Source organism: Pecten maximus, chromosome 16, assembly GCF_902652985.1.
Source record: "Pecten maximus chromosome 16, xPecMax1.1, whole genome shotgun sequence".
Taxonomy (NCBI): domain Eukaryota; kingdom Metazoa; phylum Mollusca; class Bivalvia; order Pectinida; family Pectinidae; genus Pecten; species Pecten maximus.
Window position 1 is genome coordinate 30,795,209 of NC_047030.1, and position 21,377 is coordinate 30,816,585.

Sequence of the window (21,377 nt, forward strand, 5' to 3'; positions counted from 1 at the left end):
AAAATAAATTAAACCTATTTAAAAAATGATAAAGAAATATAAATTGCGGTGCTATTAAAGCATTAAGGAAAAAAATAATTTCACAAAATTGACCACGATCGTGTCCGGTACTGTACTCAAGCATATCTGCTGCACTGATGCTGCGATTGCGCCAAAACCAAATTTGAGCAAGATGGCGACACAAGAAGATTACCTTGTTGTATACTTTACGGCAGATAGAGCTCTGCAAATTGTCAACCGCAAAAAACAAACTGTAAGATGCATAGACGAAGCAACAAGTACAGTCTCCGTAGATTATCCAACGGAGGAAATTAATGAAGACGGAACAGTATCGATAAGGGACGAACCGTATGAAGGCTCAACTGTTTTCTCTGGAAGTAAGTTTAAAATAAAATCCATGCAGTATTTTACGATTAAGTAAGGTTCATTTCTCTTTGTTTAAATTTTATTTTAGACAATGTTATTACGTTAATCAATATTTTTTGGTTTCAATACTGAACATTAATATTAGGCGCCGTGTATTGATACATGTACGATCGCGATCGGGCACCTGTATAGGTCGCGATCGAGATAATCTACATTGATGATTGACGAGCCAAAATTGATGCAACTTTTGACTTTCTGTATTTCACGCATTTTCATATTTTTTCCCTTGAATTTTTGGCTTCATGTAAATTTGTATATGTAGAGTATATAAACTATAATTGCCTATGGATGCACGACTGCTGTTATATATATCGAGCTCGAGCCATATTTTTTATATACTGTGCGAGTTATTGTGAATGTTTAAACCATTTAATGTATTCGTATCCATTTCCTTTTTTTAAGACTTCGAATTATTTATAAATGTTTTGATTTCTTTTCATCAGGTGCAACATCTGCTCGGGCATTTATGAATTTCACCAAGAGCGAAGGCATAAACCTGACAGATGAAGGAGTTGTTGAGACACTTTTGTCCCTGGCAAAGGAGAGAAAGCAATCAGGAAAAAGAGGAGCCGCGACCAAGCTTAAAAGACTACTGCAGGCAAGTGATGAAATACAGCACCATACATCACAGCCAGAACAAAAAAAGGACAGAAGTGATTCTATAGCAGGTGACCATGAATATGAAAAGAAAAGTGCTAAAAAAAAGAGGAAAACGTGTACACCCCTACCTGTTAAATCGAAAGAACCAAAATTACTAGACATCATAAAACTTAATGAAATGTCTGCATTTGCCAATGTAGCTAGTGAGCCCGAGTCAGAATCTGAAAAATCAAAGACACCACCCAAAGCCACAACTGTCAGCAGGACGGAAAGGACACCTTCAAAAGCAACACCTGTCGGCGGGACGAAAAAGACACCGTCCAAAGCCACTCCTGTAGGTGGGACCAAAAAGACACCGTCCAAAGCCACTCCTGTAGGTGGGACCAAAAAGACACCGTCCAAAGCCACTCCTGTAGGTGGGACCAAAAAGACACCGTCCAAAGCCACTCCTGTAGGTGGGACCAAAAAGACACCGTCCAAAGCCACTCCTGTAGGTGGGACCAAAAAGACACCGTCCAAAGCCACTCCTGTAGGTGGGACCAAAAAGACACCGTCCAAAGTCACTCCTGTAGGTGGGACCAAAAAGACATTTACACCTCCCAAAGCTACACCTGTCGGCAGGACTGAAAAGACTCCTTCCAAAGCCACACCTGTCCGCGGGACCAAAAAGACTCCTTCCAAAGCCACACCTATCCGCGATACCCAAAAGACACCATCCATAAAAACAAGCCATACAAAAACTAGACTATTTGACACTTGCATTAGGCCAAGATCAGAAACATGCACATCAGAAGTTACTTCTGTAACAATTACAAATTCCAAGACTCCCTCCAAGAAAGCGTACTCAACAAAAAAGATAGAATTGGTTTTGGATAGTCAACAGGAAACATCACAAGCTGTGTTTTCTGGCCTTAGTGTTTTGAATGACCAGGACCACAATGGTTTCTCTTATTCAGAAATGCCATCAGTTCAATCGGCTTCTGGAAGTGAAAACCAGTACTATGGCTACAACGCCAATTATTCATGGGATAACCCGAAGGAATCACAAGAGGATGTACAGCATGAAATATCAAGTACCCCAGTGTATCCAGTGCACATGCCCATGTCCCAGCATTGTAATCCGATCACAGGTATGTGTTAAAAAAATATTTATAAAAAGTGTTTCGATATATATCTTAAAATCTAATTCATGCTTTTTATTGTATGTTTTTTTTATCCATCTGTCTGTACAGTACAATGGCTTGGAAGACTGAATAAATTCATCCAATTTTACAATATGTAACCTTGGTGGATTGTTGCCCTAGTCATATATATTGGATATCATTTTAAAATTCAAATTAAGGTAAATATTTGAAATTTGATTTTGCTTGTCCGGTGAGGCCTGGTATTTTTTCTTTGTTCATATAATTACTAGTTGGATTTTCAGCTATTTGATAATAACTCTAAACTCTGTCTGATAACTTAAAAGGGGTTGTATATTATACATATTGTATACAAATCCTTCTTGACATTGTCTTATATTCTTGATCATGATACTATTCAATTTGAGAATACTATTTAGATCACACAGTGATCGATACTTGTAAATAGGGATTTAACATATTAATTCTTGTTGAAAATTTCCTTTTTTTTCTCTTCATCCTTTAATAGATTACTTTAGAGAGTTGGACAACAACCAAAGAGTGACCTTGCTTGGGTTTCTGGAGCTACTGACATTGCAATTACGTCAACAGGGGGAATCTAATGGAAGAGAAATATTTGGGAACAACCAGCACTCCATGAACTCGCCAAATACTCAGGTTTTTGACAGGAATCCAAGATCATCTGTCAAATCTGCACAGAAAAGTGAAATGGTATGTACATATGCCTCATACTCATGCAGTACCTAGAAATATTTATCTTTCACATAAAATCTTCGTTAACAGTGTTAAATACTACAACTTGTTTTATCAGGTGGCCAGCAAGACCACATATACCAGATACAGTTTTCAGTCGATCCTTAACAATTTCTAGTAGTCCTTCCAAGACATCAGACAATTTTGTTAAAGTGGTAACAACAAAGACGTGTGGATTTGAATAATTTGCCAATTAAAAGTCAAGTCTTTTTACTTGCATGTACATATTTTCTCAGTTTGAAAGAAAAAGATTTAAAAATGAAAGAGAATTTCTTTCTTAGAAAAATATGTTATTGTTTAATTTACAACTTTGCCATGCTTTAGAACAACTTAAATTAGTAAGAATTATTGACCACCACTAGTATCAATCCCAGGTTAAGTAAAATGTACACATTAAATTTCTGTATTAATGGCTTTCATATTCTATGTAATTATTATAACAAATGTTTTTATTTGCTTGCAAATTATCAACACAACTGATAAAATGACTTTGTTTCAAGAAACTTGAAATACAAAAAAAATCTTTTTGTTGCAAAGTATCCAAAATATAGCTATATAAATACATTGTGTATTAAGTTTTAATGTGTACCCTAACCTATTTACTTTATTATATTTCCCAGAGACTCGTTCCCTTGATCATAGATCCAGATGACAAAGATCACTTTGCTGAAATTCTTGTGAATCCATCACAGTTAAGGGGCATAGAGAACAAGGCTGGATCCATGAAAAATCCAGCATTGTACCTGTTGAATAAAGTTCTGGACTTAGTATTTTCATTTGAAGAAATGGCCGCCAGCAAAGGTGTTAGTTCCCTCCCTATCAACAAGAGAGAGGCTATACAAGGTATGAGTAATGTCAGGAGTAAAAGAAAAAACAGTATATAGCTTTTTATAAAAGAAATTAACTTAAAATATGACAGATCTTTTTTGTTAATTGCAAGAAGCAGCTACGTAATTCAGTAATTTCACGAGTATGACAGAATATCGCAAAGTTCTGTCATACGAGTGAAATATATGTTATGTTCAACAGGAAGGCATTCAATTTTTATCCCCCGCTTTTGCTTAAAAGGAAGTTGGTGACATGGTCAAATGCCTAAAGGGCTAGGTCGCAGGTTTTGTTGGGACATTATTTGCAGGAGTTATGACCCCTTGATTAACGAAAAGAGACATTTTTTGCCGCAGTGACTCATGGTCCAGGCCTAAAATAAAAAATTAATTGTTTGCTGCTGCCGCCCTACCCAAAAAAAAAGGTCCCGCTGGAATTATTTTTTTACGTTTTTTTCGGTCATTTTTTTTTTATAAATCGTCATTTCCGGATTCCGGATTTACCGGATTCGTTTCGGTTTTAGTTTTGACTCTTCGTCGCTCAAACGCTTTATAATAGCGAGTTGTTAAAGCGTGCAAAGCACCTTGCTGACGTTGTGGGCTCGGAGCCGCCATGGATGTCGCTACGCTAAAACGAAAGTTGGCTGCAGTCAGCAATGATTACGTATCGCTGTGCTGTAGTTTGGTGTATGAAGGAGAACCAGATATGCATAAACATAACAAGAACAACTATATTATGGAGTTTGGTGTCGGGGACACGTGGAATGAAGTGCTTGATGAGCTATTACATACCGGCACACACTCGCCGTCACTGCCGGGGAAAACAGATGTGGTTGAGTTATCTCTTGCGGCAAAAAACTCGATCACTGTCTTCCACCCCCATATGGATGAGGCTATCGAGGTAGCCCAAAACCTCGACAACACTTTGAAATATGCGACTTTTAAAGTGATCAAATCTACCACAACAACAGAATCCGAGAGTAACCCGACTAGTACTAGTAAAAGGAATGCCTTCAGTGTCCTGATGTCGTCAGCGACCGAATTGTCGAAATTTGCGAAACACAAGGATGCTACAGGGCAAAAATTCACAGGTAAGTCACATTTTGTGGTAGAGGTTAGCCTACAAAATGTAAACATGCAAAAGACTAACCTCAGTGTATTATTGTTCTCTGATATTTTTTTTAAAAAGTAGTTTGAATCAATATATTGAAGCATCAACTTTATAATGTAAAAGGATTTCATCTTTAATAGTATGCATTTGCAAATTATTTCACTGTGAAGTATCCATCATTATTTAATTTCAGGTGATGCTTTGCAAGGTATGGTGTTCGTCAAGTTGCAACTAGCCTGCAACACCCACATCGAATTTGCATACTATGCTACAGGATTTGCCACAAGGAAAGACGTGTGTTGTCACTGCGCTGTTGATGGAGTACAGCGAGATGCCAACTTGCTCAAACAGTATCGTGTTGTTCTGCCTGTTTGTGCGGATTGTTTATTGGCAGGCAAAGACAGTGTGAAAAGGAATCCAATAAAAAATTGAAATATTCAGATAGGCAGGTAGCCCGTTCCGCCTGGCATGTTGCGGAGATGCAAACCTGGCAGATTTATATAGTACCACTCGGTACCACTGGTTGAATTTAGTCGAGCAGATCATGTCCACCCTGACCTGTCCTTTTGTTAATTTTGTATTAATGACAATTTGTCTGTTTATGAAATATTGTATAACAGATACATAGTAACATACACAGTATCAATACTTAGTAGGGGTGGGCAATATATTGCACTTACAGTATTTTTCTTGCAATACTATATAGCAATGTGATTTTGAATTTTGTTCTAGTCATTTTAATGTTGTTTAAGTACAATTATTAACTAATTATTTAGAAATAATGTTATAGCAAAAGTATATCAGCCAAGTTAAACTTGTTTGCTGTGATAATTTTTAGGGATAGATAGATACAGTTTGTCATTTTTAAATTTGTCATTGAAACTTGATTACCTGATGTTTTATTATATCTGTCCGTTTTCCTGTACATTTTTGTAACATGTTAAATCGACAAAATTTCTTAACATATCGCAATATGCCCCCAAATATTGCAATATGAACATTGCTTGCAATACCCACACTATCAAAAATCCATTCCAATTTCTCATATCGTGTCATTTTCAGTTCTGTTGTGTTTTAACATATTTTTATGTTTTTGTATTTTTATATTTTTTGTGCAATACCCACACTATCAATATCTACTAGTCCAGATCTAAAAAAAAATCCATTCCATCCAATGTCATTATTAACAATTTTCTCATATCGTGTCATTTTCAGTTTTGTTGTGTTTTAACATATTTTTATGTTTTTGTATTTTTATATTTTTTGTGCAATACCCACACTATCAATATCTACTAGTCCAGATCTAAAAAAAAATCCATTCCATCCAATGTCATTATTAACAATTTTCTCATATCGTGTCAACTTCAGTTTTGTTGTGTTTTAACATATTTTTGTGTTCAATGAGATTTCAATTTATTAATTCAAGTGTTAAATAAAATTGTTCAATTATTTAAGTTATATATATATGTGTGTGTTATTATTTAAACACTAGCTGGAACCCCCAGGTTGCTTGAACATCCTGGCTAAATGATTCATATGATATATGGTACATGTACATTTGAAAAAGACATCATATCTGACACTCACCATGCATATATATGTTACAAAGCCAGCTAGCATTAAGCAGAGGATGTCAGATTAAGAACCAAAGGGTGCATTGTTAAAGATAAGTGGCAATACAGTGCGCATGCAGTAACCAATCTACCAAGAAAAACATCCAGGGTAAATATAACACATAGACAATCAAGTTTTCAAGTTTTTATTCAAACTTTAGGCATTAAGCCCATCAGTACAATCGGGACAATAAATTTGTACCTTTAACACACTACACTACATGTCCACATGATGTTTCAGTTGTTTTGTAATATTTCACAAAATTATGCTATAAAATGTCTCAACTTAAAAAAAAAAAAAAAAAGCCTACCTACCTACCCACTCCTAGAAGGGGTGGGTAGGCAACAGCAAACAAAGAATTTTTTAATGATGGCCCCATTGATTAACGCAATTTGAGGCGAAAGCGAGGGATGTGAATTACAGCTTTAATACTTTGTAGTTTGATACCGACTTTAAAAGAATGGACATTAATGCCTTAATAATTGTACTATTCTTTCAGAATATCTCCATACAAGATGCAGTGCATTAAACTTTCAAGAACTATCCCAGAAGAAGTACATCACTGCTATCCAGAACAAGATTGGGAACCATAGGTTATCAAAACGAAAGAGTTGCAAGTAAGGGGAGCAGAGCAGAAAGGAAGAAAGAAGTCTGAGGGTGACGACAAACTATAAGTATTTGAGAAATTCGACAGAAATGTATCGCTTTGTGTCCCCAGATGTTGAAGAAGTAGTGTTGGGAATCAGTTGATATTTCAACATTGATGGACAAACATTTATAAATATTTTGATAATTTGCATTTATTTCATTCCTTCTAGCAGTTTCTACAATGAATTTAAGGATTAATCGGTTGGCATACTAGTACGTACATAATGCTTAACAAATGGGATTTTTCTTTGGACATTTTGTCTTATGTCTAGCTGCCGCTCACTCGCAGTTTCTTATCTTTCATTCATACCATTTCAGAGTTACAGTCTTCACCGATGAACAGTTATCATTAATATTTTATAATTAATTATGTCCCCCTAACAAAGTTGGGGGGCCATATTGTGTTTGTTTCATTTCTTATTAAATTCTTCTTTAGCTTTCTTCTATCTTTTCATGGTGAACTTGTCCGGCAGTTTCCTCCTAAACTATTGGACAGATCCTTATGAAACTTCACATGAGTATTGCTTGGGGGGCAGAAGGTGTGCAACGTGCATGTCTTGGAACAAAACTCAAAAATGGCTGCCATTTCGTGGCCTCTGATTGGTCGAAATTTAGATATTGTTTGATTTTGGTACAGATTGGTATATGGGATTGAGGGAAGCTGATCAGAATGGTACTACTTACAAAATTGTCTGAGGTTTCTGGTTTTTTTTCCCCCCAAATTTAGATATTGTTTGATTTCGGTGAAAACTCTTCCATTATCATTATTTACGACCGTTGGGGTAGTTTGGGGGACATTAATTTAACGGTTGTCCTTACAATTAGTACTTGTTATATTAAATAACATGATTGGTAGTAATTTAATCTAATACAGAACTGTCGTTCTCTTCTAGGTAGTACATGAAGTGAAAGTGAACCTCATAATCAATTAATAAGAATTGGTTGCCTTTCGATTAGATATCAAATATGATCGATCATCGGAACAACACTGTTAAACCATGTTGCAAAAATGTCCATCTTGTTAAATCGGTTCCTGTTATGTAATTGTCACTCTTGTAATTAACATTTAATACTGGTTTAGGACCACTATGCATTTAAGGAAACCTTTTTTTCTGTTATAAACATTATGTCTTTGGATTGTTCTTACCTGTAGAAATGGCATATTCCTTTGTATAAATTGTTTCTTTGTTCAAATTCATATAAGAAGAAAAACGCAACTCCGGAAATCCAAATTTTAAAAATTTATTCAAAGATTAAAATACAAAACATTATGATATTTATCCATGCAGAAATGTTTCATATCATGTAAAATTAAATTTTTGACAAAATAGAATGTCTGTAACAGGCCTAGGACGGACATGCATGTTGTACCATGGCCAGAAACTGTTGCAATGGTAACAAAAATGTGACTTTTTTTTCAGTTGTCCTGACTTATGATATTGGTCTAAGATAATTACCAAATATGAAAATCTAAAAAATATGTGCCATGCTTTCGTATTGATTTCTCTTTTTTTTTTAAACTGAAATTTAAGCTAGGCATTTCTGTAGAGTATCTCAAATACTTGAGTATGCCCAAAAAGGTGAAAGCTATTTTGAAAGAAACACATATTGTCACCAGTGATGTTTCTCTATGTACTTCTTTTTGGATACCAGAAATTAATAAAATAAACACATGCAAATGAAAAAGAAGCAATATTCTGAGGTTATCTTTATTTAAAGTTGGATATGTTTTCTCAATTATTAGCCCATCATCAGATTCATTGTGGGCTATTATTCAATTCACCTATCAATGTTAGTCACAATACAGCATAATGTAACAAAACCAAGAAGATTCAAGGGAAAAGATCTGCTTGACTGCTTAATGAATGGAGTGACTGATGGAGATCAAACAATGTCTGAGGGATAGTCCAGTAAAAAAATCTACCACCACCCTAGGACACCCAGGTCATATTTAGAGTTACCACCCTTCGAGTTTTATTAATAATTTTGATGAACACCGTAAATTGAACACTAGAAAACCACACCATGAATATAGAAGTGATTTGATTATTCTAGGTTCCTGGGTTCAGATACATGTAGATAGACGGAGTCTTGGAATGCCATTGAATTACCATTGTTTTTTTCTTAAAACCATTGATATACCATTGAAATTTATTTCCAAGACCATTGAAATGCCATTAAAATACCATTAAAATACCATTTAAATACCATTGAAAAACCATTGAAATACCATTGTTTCATGATACCTTATTTAGCAAACTAATTTAAATATTTCGGCTCATTTCAATGGCGTTTCAATGGTGTTCAAATGGTGTTTCAATGGTTCTTCATGAGAAGCATTGATCAACCTAAATAAATGGTATTTCAATGGCTTATCAATGGTTTTGAAGTAATGCTATTTCAATGGTATTTTAATGCCATTGCATTTTGCTAAGGGGTACTTTAATCATAAACCGCTTTATTTAGAGTACTGGTTTGGTTTATTTGGTTTTACGTCCTATTAACAGCCAGGGTTGTTTAAGGACGTGCCAGGTTTTGGAGGTGGAGGAAAGCCGGAGTACCTGAAGAAAACCCATCGACCTACGGTCAGTACCTGGTGACTGCCCCACATGGGATTCAAACTCACAACCCAGAGGTGGAGGACTAGTGGCAGAATGTCAAACACCTTATCCACTTGGCCACCGAGTAAAATCCATTTTTTTTCGTGTTATGACTCAATAACATAAAAAAATATATTGAATTTAATTCTTAAATCATTTTGAGTAGCTTAAAAATGTTTTCGTTTTGGTTAATTGTTAAAGATACATCACCAATAAGTAACTCTTAAATATGAATTCCGTTGATTTACAGTGTAAGGGATATAGCCTGAACAAATTTTATCTTGTAGGTCAAAAGTAAAAAATATATAGGTCAGAGTGACCTACTTTTGACACATGATACACTCCCTCACCAAGATGAGCCCTTAACACAAGTATTAAGTTCAAGTGACATGTAGTATAGGAGTTCAGTTGTAGCATGAACTTGATAGAAGAAAGACATTGTACAGGACTAATAAAAATCTTTCGAATGGGTTAGGCGATATGTATTGATGAAATAAACTCTGTCTTTGTGTTTGATTGTCTTGCATATCTTTGTTGTGAATTCTTGTTCTGTTTTTCTTGATACTTGTAATTCCTGAACTGCACAATTTGCATCCCGACATGAATGAACACAGTGCAGTGGTTCTATAAGTGATTTTATGTCTTTCCAAATAGGAGTTTCCCGAGACACTTCAACTCTTTGGAGATCATTCCTACGGCACCTCTCAATCTCTGCAGCCCTACACTGATTGCCTTCCATCAATGTCCTTAAACGTCCCACAAGCTCCTGAAATTGAATTGAAAAATACGTCCTTAAATTTGAAAAATTCAATCATCCTCATGACAAAGGCATCATATTTACATGGGAGTTATAAAGGAATTTTACAATTTATAGCTAATTACCATTAATTTATTATTAGCAAACAAATGTATTATCTCATTGATGGCTGCAACCACATAATGTGCAGCTATATTTTCAGTCGAATTTCTTCAGTTCACCTATAAGTGAAACAACTGAGGGGGTTATGATGTCATAACTTAATTGCGCACCAATTACAACATGATAGAGAACATGTTTGTAACTGTTCATAATTATAAGTTAGCAAAGGTCAATTACCTCACCATCTTCATTGTAAGTCACAAACTGTCCAACCTTAGCATCTCTGCCACTGGCAGTCTTAACACCTCTGAAAGTGTGAACAACCCCTTGTTCATGCAAGGAAATATCCCCTCCACAAGCTAGAGCGGCTTGCAGGGCTTGCACCTGGATCACAGGATCTGATGACTTGTCCTTCAGGGAAGAAATAAAAGTGAATATATGGTTAAAGATTGAACAACTATCATATCATATTTACTCAGTAGAGTAAAATCCAAAACTGCCTGAGCACAGAAAGCAATATAAGAGGCCAATGAATGTGAAGTGAACTTGGACAATGGCCTATTAGCCCCATACTCAAATGTTTGGCATATACTCTATATGAATTGTAAATTCTTATGAAATTGAGCCAAGCAACATTTCAGAAAATCAAGCAATGGAAGGATGCAGAGCAAATGTGAATATCATAAAATACAAATTAGATTTATTGTGACCTCCAAGAAATAGCTTATACACAAGCTTTTAACTTGAAATTGTTAAAATGTTAAAAAAAACAATTGCCTGAACCATACATGTATATAGGTTTGTTTTGTTTTGTTGGGGTTTTATTTTGACAATTTCTGTAATTTGGAACGTATTAGTTCAGCATACATTTGGCTTGCCGCTAGGTAATCTGTCCATCAGTCTTAAACCTCTTCTGTGATGGTCGTGCCCCTCATCATCTTGGTTTCCAAGGTATCTGGCCACTTCATTACAGCATCCTTCACTAACCACCTGATGACCTGGAGGATGCCTTTGTAAAAGGAGCAAATCAGTATTATAGCTGCTTGAAAAAAATGTCGTTGGGTCTAAGATAATAAACATCCATACCACGTATGTCTATCATCAAAGTTTCATTTCAACATTAATCTTTGCTATTTCCAACGAATTAAAGAACATTTGGTCTAAACCTTAATTAAGAAAAAGAAAACAGGAAAATAAGAAAAAATATGATGTTGAAATAGTAATTTCTATTGGCAAAAAGTTACTTCTATGAATTGTTAAACTAAGGGGAAATTAATAAACCACTTAAGGATTAACCTTTGATTTTGTTAAGTTTATGAGATCATAAATCTAATAGAGCAGTCGGTAAATTTAACATAAACGCTTTTAGTTCATGAGATTTTGTTTAGTTCGTTAGATCAAAAATTCAATGGAACATGAGGTTAATTGCGTTTATATAAGGATTGAAAGTTATTTTTTTTTAACTTTCATAGTGCTATGAAAGTTCAGCGGTTACATCCATACTGCATGAAACCCGCTAGGGCTTCATGATAAATATGGATGTACCCGCTGAACTTTCATAGTACTATGAAAGTTAAAAAATCACTTTTAATCCATATATTTACATTTCTACTATAGAACAATTGCTTATTGTTAATCATATTTTATCCAATAATTGGTTTATAACCTGAGTTTGTATTTGTGTCATCATTAAAACCACACTGGGGGAACAGCCCAAATTCAAAAACCAATGCAACCTGCTTTGCTTTTCCTAGTTAATGATGGCAGATGTTCATGAACGAAATTCAGATAATCCTCTACTTCATCTGCAATTCCCCCTTCCAGCTGCTGCATATGTTTTGATATCTAAAAAATGCAGTGTCCAATGCTAGTTTTAGCTTTTTTTAATTTATTAGTGTCGAGTGAAATGCAATTATTAGGTACCTCACTGCTCAACATTCAAATATTCAAATAAGCATATGGACCAGTGTCTAAACAAAATAGAGTCCCCTTGGCACAATGATGGTCCAGACCAAATGTGGACAAAATCCAACCATTTATACAGAAGAAAGATATTTTAAATCTCCCCATTCTGGCCATCTCCCTTAGGTCATAGGGGTCAACATACACCATTGATACAAAATGTATTCCCTTGTCCTCCAAGTGCTTTTGATTAAATTTAGTACAGATCTGCTCAGTATTTGATGACTTAAAAATATTGACAGGTAGATATCTGATAAGATTTCTTACCAAAGCTAACTTTTTAAGTGCCATAACATGCTTCCTGTCAGCTCCCACAAACTGGAAGTTAAAGGGAGCCAGTTGGAGCTAAATAAAACAAAAGATCATGAATAAACTTGATAATCAACTTGAGCATCCACATCATAGGTTATTTTCGAACTTTTTGATTTTATTTTCTCTTACCCTGGACAGGTGTATCTGCCCTTTTACCAGTGTGAGATTAAAAGAATCTTTCACCTCCTTGGGAGTGAGACAGAGGAATCTCAACCCGAGGGGTAAGATTCTTAAGCCTCCTGTTTGGCAGCTTAAGAATCTTACCCTGAGGGTTGAGATCCCCTGTCTCACTCCCAAGGAGGTGAATGATTATTTTTTTCTTACCCTGTTAAATCTCTTATATATTTGATATTGACGTTACATCAGTGCAAGACAATATTTATGTGATGCGATTGTGTTGTCGACTTGACGTCATTGTATTCTTGTCAAGAAGTCATGGTATTGTTACATGATGTCATGCAATTATTGAGAACATTACAAACTGGATCTCTTTTCAGGGAAAGGGAATCCTTGGCAGGGAGTCAAAGAACCTAGGGTTGGTGACATAGAAAAATGGGGGTGGGGCATTAGTGTAAAATATGTGGATTGATTAGGTTGTCTTAATTCATGCTTTAGAAACCCTATAAATCATGAACATAAGCCTTACATAGTGCTTGAAGTCTTTGCCTTGCCTACTGTCCAGGTACTGTAGCATGGATTTTGCTGAAACTTTGTAGCTGAAACCAGTTTGATCGATGCTGTCGAGGTGAACTTTCAGCTCGTCTTTTTTTTGAGGACTCAGACTCTCATAGCATAACTGAAACATGTATACATATTTTATGTACATATTAACCAATGAATGGCATTGCCTCTATATAACCCTACCAAATTAAGTTTGCATTCATAAGGTATGAATACCATGGACCGACTGTTGTTATCATCATTATTACTAAGTTATAATTGCTACAATGGATACCACTAACCGCCCACCGAGCGATGGCTGTTATATTCATTGATCAAGCACACACGATAGACTCATCATTTTAGCTACGTCAGGGTAAATCCAAACAGAGGACATCCACCCGTTGACAGTGGAGTAGTGTGGTTTTCAACATTACAATTATGATGTCATAATCATAAAGACGTCACAATATCCCAATGTATGTTGTTGGAAAATAACATACATTGGAAATAGTAGCTTCATCTAGTCTCTGGCAGTGGAAATATGAAATTTATGAATATAATGTCTTGACATTCGCAGCTGTTACCTTTATTAAGTGCTTTGCTAGTCCTAGATATAGAAAGTGGAGTACTCCAATTGGTGTGTCTCTGAAATCAGATTGTTAAACGGAACAATTAACAAGTCATGATGTCAAATTATCGGGTTGACTTACTGTAATTAATTTGAATTTCAATTTAGCCAAGACTATACGTTTATACCTTAGGAAAGAAATTACACATTGTTGTATTATTATTTAAGCATGCTATGGATTTTTTCAAGTGCTTTGAACACATTACAGATGTATCAATTCAATGAACATTGATGAACAAAAAGAGCTACTAGAATCTTTAATACAGTTTCTATTACATAACATTTCAATAGATTCACTTAAACAAATGCTACCAGTTCAATTACCTATGAGGGTTTATGTATTTCCACAGAGGATTTCCATATGGTTTAACCCCAGTTTCTTTTTGCAGTGTTTTTGTATTTGTCATGATATTCATACGATGTAATATGCGCTGAGTCTTGTTTGGAGTCCTCAGCTCACTTTTTCGCAAAGGATCCGTTTTGTCAGCCTTAAAATTGTAAAATAGTAATGTGACAAATGGAATCTTACACTTGTGTCCACGCAATGTGGAAATTTTCAAATTCATTAAACATTCACCTAACAGGTCGTAACATAATGAATTATCTAACTTGTTTCATGAATTTCATATATCATTGACACCAGTGTCAGATCCTCGATACATTCACAAACCATATAGACAAAAGCCTTGATTTTACTCTTCTGTATCTAGTTCCTTGAAAATTCAATATGTATAATCTCACAAAGTTAACATACCATACACTTCGGACAATATTTTGTTGCTGATGGTCCACTGTGATTACAGGCATGGCTCATCATGTGGTAATCTGTCACAAGTAATGATACCTGTGAGCAGAGGACAACTGGTGCTAAATTTTCTGCATCAAATGCATCTACAGCAGAGCTGAAATATATACATATAATAAAACATGATGTTCATAATTTGTATCCCATTTCATACATTGATCACATATACTTGTTATCACTTTGACCTTAATGTTCTAAAGCAATTGTACTGGCCACTTTTAAAGCTTAAAAGTAAATTTATCTGTTACTTACCTTTTGCTTTCTTCAATGTCCGCACATACGGGTGCCATCATATCAAGGATCCCAACTGTATCTGATGATGCTAGATATAGTGTGCTGGATCCTTTTCTTTTTTCCTTGAGAGGAAGCCCAGCCAGCTGCATCTGGATGCTATGTAATGGGGACCATCTGCGTGATTTATTTGATGATAAATCATCCATGAATACATTTACTGGCACATTTATGATTGGTAACACTTTCCAGAGAGGCGTTAACTCAAACATGGCCTTCTTTTCCTAAAAACCAAAAACACAAGATCAAACAGGATTTTTTTTAAACATTCATGCAGGTATGAATGCAATTCAGTTGGGCTTCATGCAATATAGAACTAGTTACTTTCATACATTATAATGTACAAGCATGAAAGTTTAAAACGAAAAAAACTGTTTAATCAATATATTTACATTCTTTTTACAATAGAACAATTATGTTATTCTATCTATTTATTCTTGAATGATTAATTTGATAAATGTGTATATAATTGTGTTGTAATAAAACCCCAGCACAGGGTAAATTTATGTTTCACAAATTTTAAATATTGTATTGGGGATGCTGTAAAGGCTATAGATAAGGGTCAAAGTTGTCAAATTTGATTTTTGAACTTGCATGCTCGAAGCGATTGCAAAACTGTAACAACTAATTGTCATACAGGTATCTAATTAAGTTTGTTTTCTTTTTTATGAATCATACTTGCATCCTCCTGACCTCCTATCAAGTTCCTGTTTTGATAATATTGCTTACTTCTTCTGGAATAGGTACACTGGCATATGAATTTCCTTGATGGCGTTTGACCAGAATATTGGACACTATTTCTTCTGGTACACATTCATCCAGAGGAATTTGAATGTAACGCCCAGTCTGGACAATGAAACTGAAAATATTGCACGGAATAATATAAATACAAATCTGTTCAGGATGAAATAAGTGGATATAAGTTTTCCATAGTAAGAGATCCAAGAGGAATCTTGGCACTCACCAATGATCTTCATTTGTCCTTAATCAAAAGTTTGATTTTTTGCTTTTTTAATAATTATCATTATGAAGAAATTGCATTTTTTTAGTCCTTATCTGTCATATTAAAGATGGCAGTATTTTTCCGGAGAACTCCCAAAATCAAAAGAGTACTTGTCAAGGAACAGATCGCTAATGTATGTTACACACCAATGAATGTCTAATGTATGACAATCCTTAATCATTGCTAAAGTATAAGCATCAAAATTGTACTGCACAGTACCTTAATAATCTAGTGTCAGTGCAGTTGAAATGTAAATATAAGTCTATATACATAACAAATGTTAGAATTTTCGAATGTGATAGCAGTTTTGTATAATACTTTTACATTACTGATAAAAAGTGGCTGTAAAACAGTAAAATCACTTGCAAGACATAAATCTGACCCCACTGTGAAGGAAATTAACTTACGGAGTCCCATTGTTTTCATCAGTGTTATAACAGAATATTTCTAACTCTGCAAGCAGTTTGTCATTCTGAAAGAAGAAGAAAAAACACAATTAACTTGTACAGTAACATTATTGTCAGGTGTAGTATTATTTTTTTATAAAGGAAATTATTTAAGTCAACAGTTTTCCACCAAAGACTGGAATTTGATGTACATTTTATGTGTACCCTTTTATCCATTGAACGTCTTTCTGATTGTATTTATTGTCAATATGAATGAATATTTATCTTGCACCTGGATTGCATTCACATTGATAATAAATATAATCTGACAAACATTACAGATATTTTGTAATAAATATATAATCATGTCATTTTTCCAAATTTAATGAACTGTGAAGGTTACATTTGGTAGTTGCATCAAGAATGATCTGTCCAGCTAAACTTCCTACCTCCAAGAAACTGTTTATTAGGAAAATAGCAAACCTCAATATCATCCATGAACTTCTTGATCTGCCCAAGGTTTTCTTGTCCTTCACATTCAAATCTTACAAACATATTCTGCAGCAAAGTGGTGTCACCAATCTGAAATGGATTAGTATTCATATAAATGTGTATCTTATAAGGTATGAAGTACATTTCAAAGATGATTATAGTAATTGAACAAGTTTGTGCTAGTGAATATATGTAGTAACCATGGCAGGGAAAGGAATGGTAAACAAGAATCAACAAATTGTTTCCCGAATGATTGAATTTTTTTGTTAGATTCTGCAACCAAACAATCTGACAAAGAAACATGTGATGACGTCATATACCACTATAAGTTTGACATGGTATTTGGTGTTCAATCTGCGATTGATTTCGAAGTTGCTTCGAGATAAAGTTGTTGCACAATTTTCAGCTAGAACTAGCTGTCGCCAGAATGGCTGACAAATAACCCTACCACACCCATGAGATTGAATAGATGAGAAATAAAGTGCATATTTGTCTTTTTCCCAGAAAATTTTTAAAAGATACATAATTTTTATACACAGAAACAAGACTCATTTGCATAGTTATTGTACATCATTCATATTGCACCCAATATAGCATGGCAAATGGCCTGTGCTGCATAATATAAATGTATACATCTTTTTATTCAAGTAACCCAAATACATATGGAGAAGAGTTCATAACTTGTAAGAACTTGTCTCTCATCCATTTGTCCATGTTAGACATTAAAATGTTTAAATCACCTTTGCCCAAGGGAAGTTGATATCTTGCATCCATTTAGCAGCACCAGACTGTCTGTGACAAGCAATAGTTGTTTCAACTGTTGGATATCTGCAATACAAAGTAAATATCATTTGTTAGTTGTAAGATACCTTTACATAAATACATAATAATTTTTAAACATACCAGAATGCTTCTGTCAAATATGGTTCATACAATACTTATCCATTGTTGTGGATGCTTTGGTATTCTCTGATTCTATTTTATATTACTTACAGGAAAAACATACCAGCATATGATGTAACCTATTAATTATTTTGACAATTTAAGGCTGTAGCTGCAATGGCCTTCTTGGTAACACTGTTTTGTCTTAATTATATATACCTGGCTATTTTCTTTGCTGTTTTAGGATTGGAAATTTGCAGTTTTAAAATTTCCATAGGCTTGATCATCCAGCTAATATTTCCATCCTTGTCTGTATTCTATAATTGAAATAATAACATTTTTTCAATAACAAATATTTTATTCCACTACACAGAGACTAGATTAATCTACTGCACTCAATGTACATTATTTCCAGTCTACTGCACCCAATGTACATTATTTCCAATAACGAACAATGGGACATTGTGCTGTAATCATGCTTAATTTACATTATAATTTAAAATCTTGATGACGGAGAAACAAATGCAGTATCATGGCATTTAAGCTCGCATGCCCCTAGAGTAGGTGGTGAGCTAAAAGTTTGCATCAATGAATGTCAAAGTTTGACAATCAGTCCTTAATTGAATTATATATATTTTTTTGTTTTTAAGAAATGAAAGACAGTGTAGCATACACACCAATATTGAATATTTTTGTGTACCGGGGTAAGTTTTTACCAAAATTGAGGTAGCAGTTTAACAGATAATTTCTTCACCAGCTGAGCTCACTCAAATTTGCAAATTGCATGTTCAAAAAAGGAAAAATGTAGGTACTAAAACACAATGAGAAGGGATTCACCTTTTTCAGCATTTTATCAATGTCCAAATCATCCGACCAAATGTTCTTCACTTTTTTGAAAGAAGGAACTCCTGGTGTGCCACAACTCTTCATCATATATATAATGAATTTCAAAATTTCATCACTCTGAAAATTTAAGAATGCAAATGAAGCCAATGATTAATGGTGGCTGATATGACAGTGCAATATTAAGCTGTCACTTAAAAAAATTATACATCTGAAATCAACTACAGAAATAATAATATAATTGAAGTAATTAAAAAAAAAAAGCTATGCAGTTCAATGTTTTAGGATGTGTTGCTTCTTGAAAAAATATTGTTCGCATCTTAAAAATGGCAGGTATGAAATTATGCATCTTTTCTGTATTTTCTGTACTTTAACTTACAACATGGTGAGTTTTTGAACCACTTAAAACACATAGGTAAAAATGTGCTTTTGAAGAGAATGGTTTCCATTCATCTTGCTCTGTTGGTGCATCATCTTGCTCTGTTGGTACATCATCTTGCTCTGTTGGTGCATCATCTTGCTCTGTTGGTACATCATCTTGCTCTGTTGGTGCATCATCTTGCAAGTACACATTCCTAGCATTTTTACTTTCTGAATTTCCCAGAGGTCATAAAACCAAGGAATAGACATTTTCATTCTCGCGCAAAACTAGCTTTCAAAAATATATATACATGTGTATTTATGTATACACTGTTTAATGCATACATGACCATATAATGAACAGGAAAAAGTGGTCTAACTATATATAGCAAATAAATATTATTGAGTTATAAATCTAGCAATGTAAGCCATATTTATATATGGTTAAAAAAACATTACAATACTGATGGTGATACCCTGATATAATGAAAAACATTTGATCTCAAGATCTAATTTATATAGTTTTTGAAAGAAGAGGGATTTGACTTACAGGGTTAACATAAAACATTTTTGAATGCCAATTTATTATGCCAAGTCTCGGGAACTTCAGTATAATGTATAAGCTTACTACAAGCCTAACAAAGAAAACATTCCTAATTATATAAGTACAGTACAAATTTGTATACACAACCAACTTACCTCTTTCAGCATTAAGTGTGATATCCTCAACAACATCAATATCTGGTTCAGCACAACTCCAGTTGACATTTTCATCTTCTGAAAAGTCACTAGAGTATGTGTTTTCAGGGTATTGCTCATAATTACTGGCACCTATTGTCTGAGCTACCTGTGCAATGTTAAAAATAATAAAATATATTTGATAGCTAAAATTTATGATTTACTCCAAGGAAAAACTCATGTTTACAAACATAATTGTGTTAACAACGAAATGTTATGGGATGAATAAGCAAATAATTCTGTACATGTATGTGAAATTTCAATGAATACTGCAGTATGCACTGAAAAGTCATAAAAAATCATTGGATTGAAAATGATACTTTTACAAAATGCATGAAATGTACTGTACCTTCAAGTTTCCTTGGTGTTTACTACTCTCTTCGTGCTTTCTATAAGAATCTTTTCTTTTAGTGGAAAACTTGCATATCACGCAAGAAAAATGTCGCTTTTTAGCTGCGTTGACCATGTAAACAAGTCGTTTGTCGTCTGCCATGTTTGATTTTTGACAGATACGCGTCTTGAATGTTTTGATCAAACCTTTGGTGCAAAGCGTCTAAATGATAACGTTTGTTTTGGATGCGGCGCGCGTGCTATCTGTCAAAAGACGCTGGGCGATTGTGACAACACTAAGCCTAATGGAATATTCTCAGGTAAGCAAATATTATCCATATAAGCAGTTTTACTAATGCTGATCCCATTTACCACTTTTCACGAAATGGTGTAGGCCTATTTATATCTAGTAGGTCAAAATTAAGTGAACGGCACATTATTGAACATGATATGCCTTCGAGATCAGACCAGAGTACCGGACCCGGGACAGTCACAGCGTAGGCCTTTTTGTAATACGTTACTGTTCAAGTCGAATTAAAGATGAATTAGAGAAGCCATACGGTATTGTATAAGTTCACTTTTTACTCCAATCTCGACAATTTTCCGTTATAAAACCTCATTTATCACAGTAGCTGTCGTCTGCCTCTAGGTTTGATGACGTCACGATTAAGATTATAAATAGTAGCTCAAAAAAACCCAACCTGTCGAGGTATATGTCAACAACGTCTGCAATTTATCGGAGCTCGAGGTTCAAGATTTAATAGTTAGCTAGCGTTCATGGAAGAGAGATCTAGTTTGAAGTTGTAGAGAGTTAGGTTAAAAGTTGAGAGTTTGGATTTTTGGTCTTACTTGCCATAAGTCTTTCCATTTTTTTTTTATTTTGCTATTATATTCTATTATAATAATTCTTTGTTCTTCCAATTTTTTTCATTGAATTTTCCTGACTTTATCTAAAAATTTTGTACATTTAGGCCTATGGGGAATTGTTTCCCGTTTCATCTCATAATATTTTCACTGTTTTCCGATGTGTATGACCAGAGAAATCACAATTTATTTACAAAATCTAATTTTGACGTTTATCAGCTGTTTATATATTTTGGTAACG

At 34.4% G+C, this 21,377-nt stretch overlaps 2 protein-coding genes across 6 annotated transcripts; one reads left to right on the forward strand and one right to left on the reverse strand.

The window, feature by feature from the left end:
- The first annotated feature begins 16 nt into the window (after positions 1–16).
- LOC117344603 (muscle M-line assembly protein unc-89-like) lies at positions 17–9,012 on the forward strand. The gene is made up of 5 exons (XM_033907410.1): positions 17–377; positions 870–2,156; positions 2,677–2,879; positions 3,542–3,764; positions 6,970–9,012. Exons 1-5 carry the CDS (start codon positions 173–175, stop codon positions 7,089–7,091), a joined length of 2,040 nt encoding a protein of 679 aa, XP_033763301.1. The 5' UTR covers positions 17–172; the 3' UTR covers positions 7,092–9,012.
- Positions 9,013–9,695: 683 nt separating this feature from the next.
- LOC117344604 lies at positions 9,696–21,377 on the reverse strand. 5 transcript variants are annotated; one of them, XR_004536223.1, is made up of 16 exons: positions 20,292–20,793; positions 19,904–20,051; positions 19,224–19,402; positions 18,839–18,964; positions 18,221–18,318; positions 17,860–17,947; positions 17,111–17,209; positions 16,649–16,713; positions 15,200–15,355; positions 14,897–15,044; positions 14,467–14,630; positions 14,099–14,159; positions 13,498–13,647; positions 11,445–11,586; positions 10,815–10,988; positions 9,696–10,484 (listed from the first exon to the last, which is right to left on the reverse strand). XR_004536223.1 is itself a non-coding variant. In XM_033907411.1 (15 exons), exons 1-15 carry the CDS (start codon positions 20,433–20,435, stop codon positions 12,297–12,299), a joined length of 1,830 nt encoding a protein of 609 aa, XP_033763302.1. In that variant the 5' UTR covers positions 20,436–20,795; the 3' UTR covers positions 12,129–12,296. The 5 variants fall into 5 exon arrangements, 4 of the variants coding, with proteins under 4 accessions (XP_033763302.1, XP_033763304.1, XP_033763303.1 ...); XM_033907411.1 differs by lacking the exons at positions 9,696–10,484; positions 10,815–10,988; positions 11,445–11,586 and adding exons at positions 12,129–12,422; positions 12,807–12,884 and having other exon boundaries at positions 20,292–20,795; XM_033907413.1 differs by lacking the exons at positions 9,696–10,484; positions 10,815–10,988; positions 11,445–11,586 and adding an exon at positions 12,129–12,422 and having other exon boundaries at positions 13,523–13,647; positions 20,292–20,795.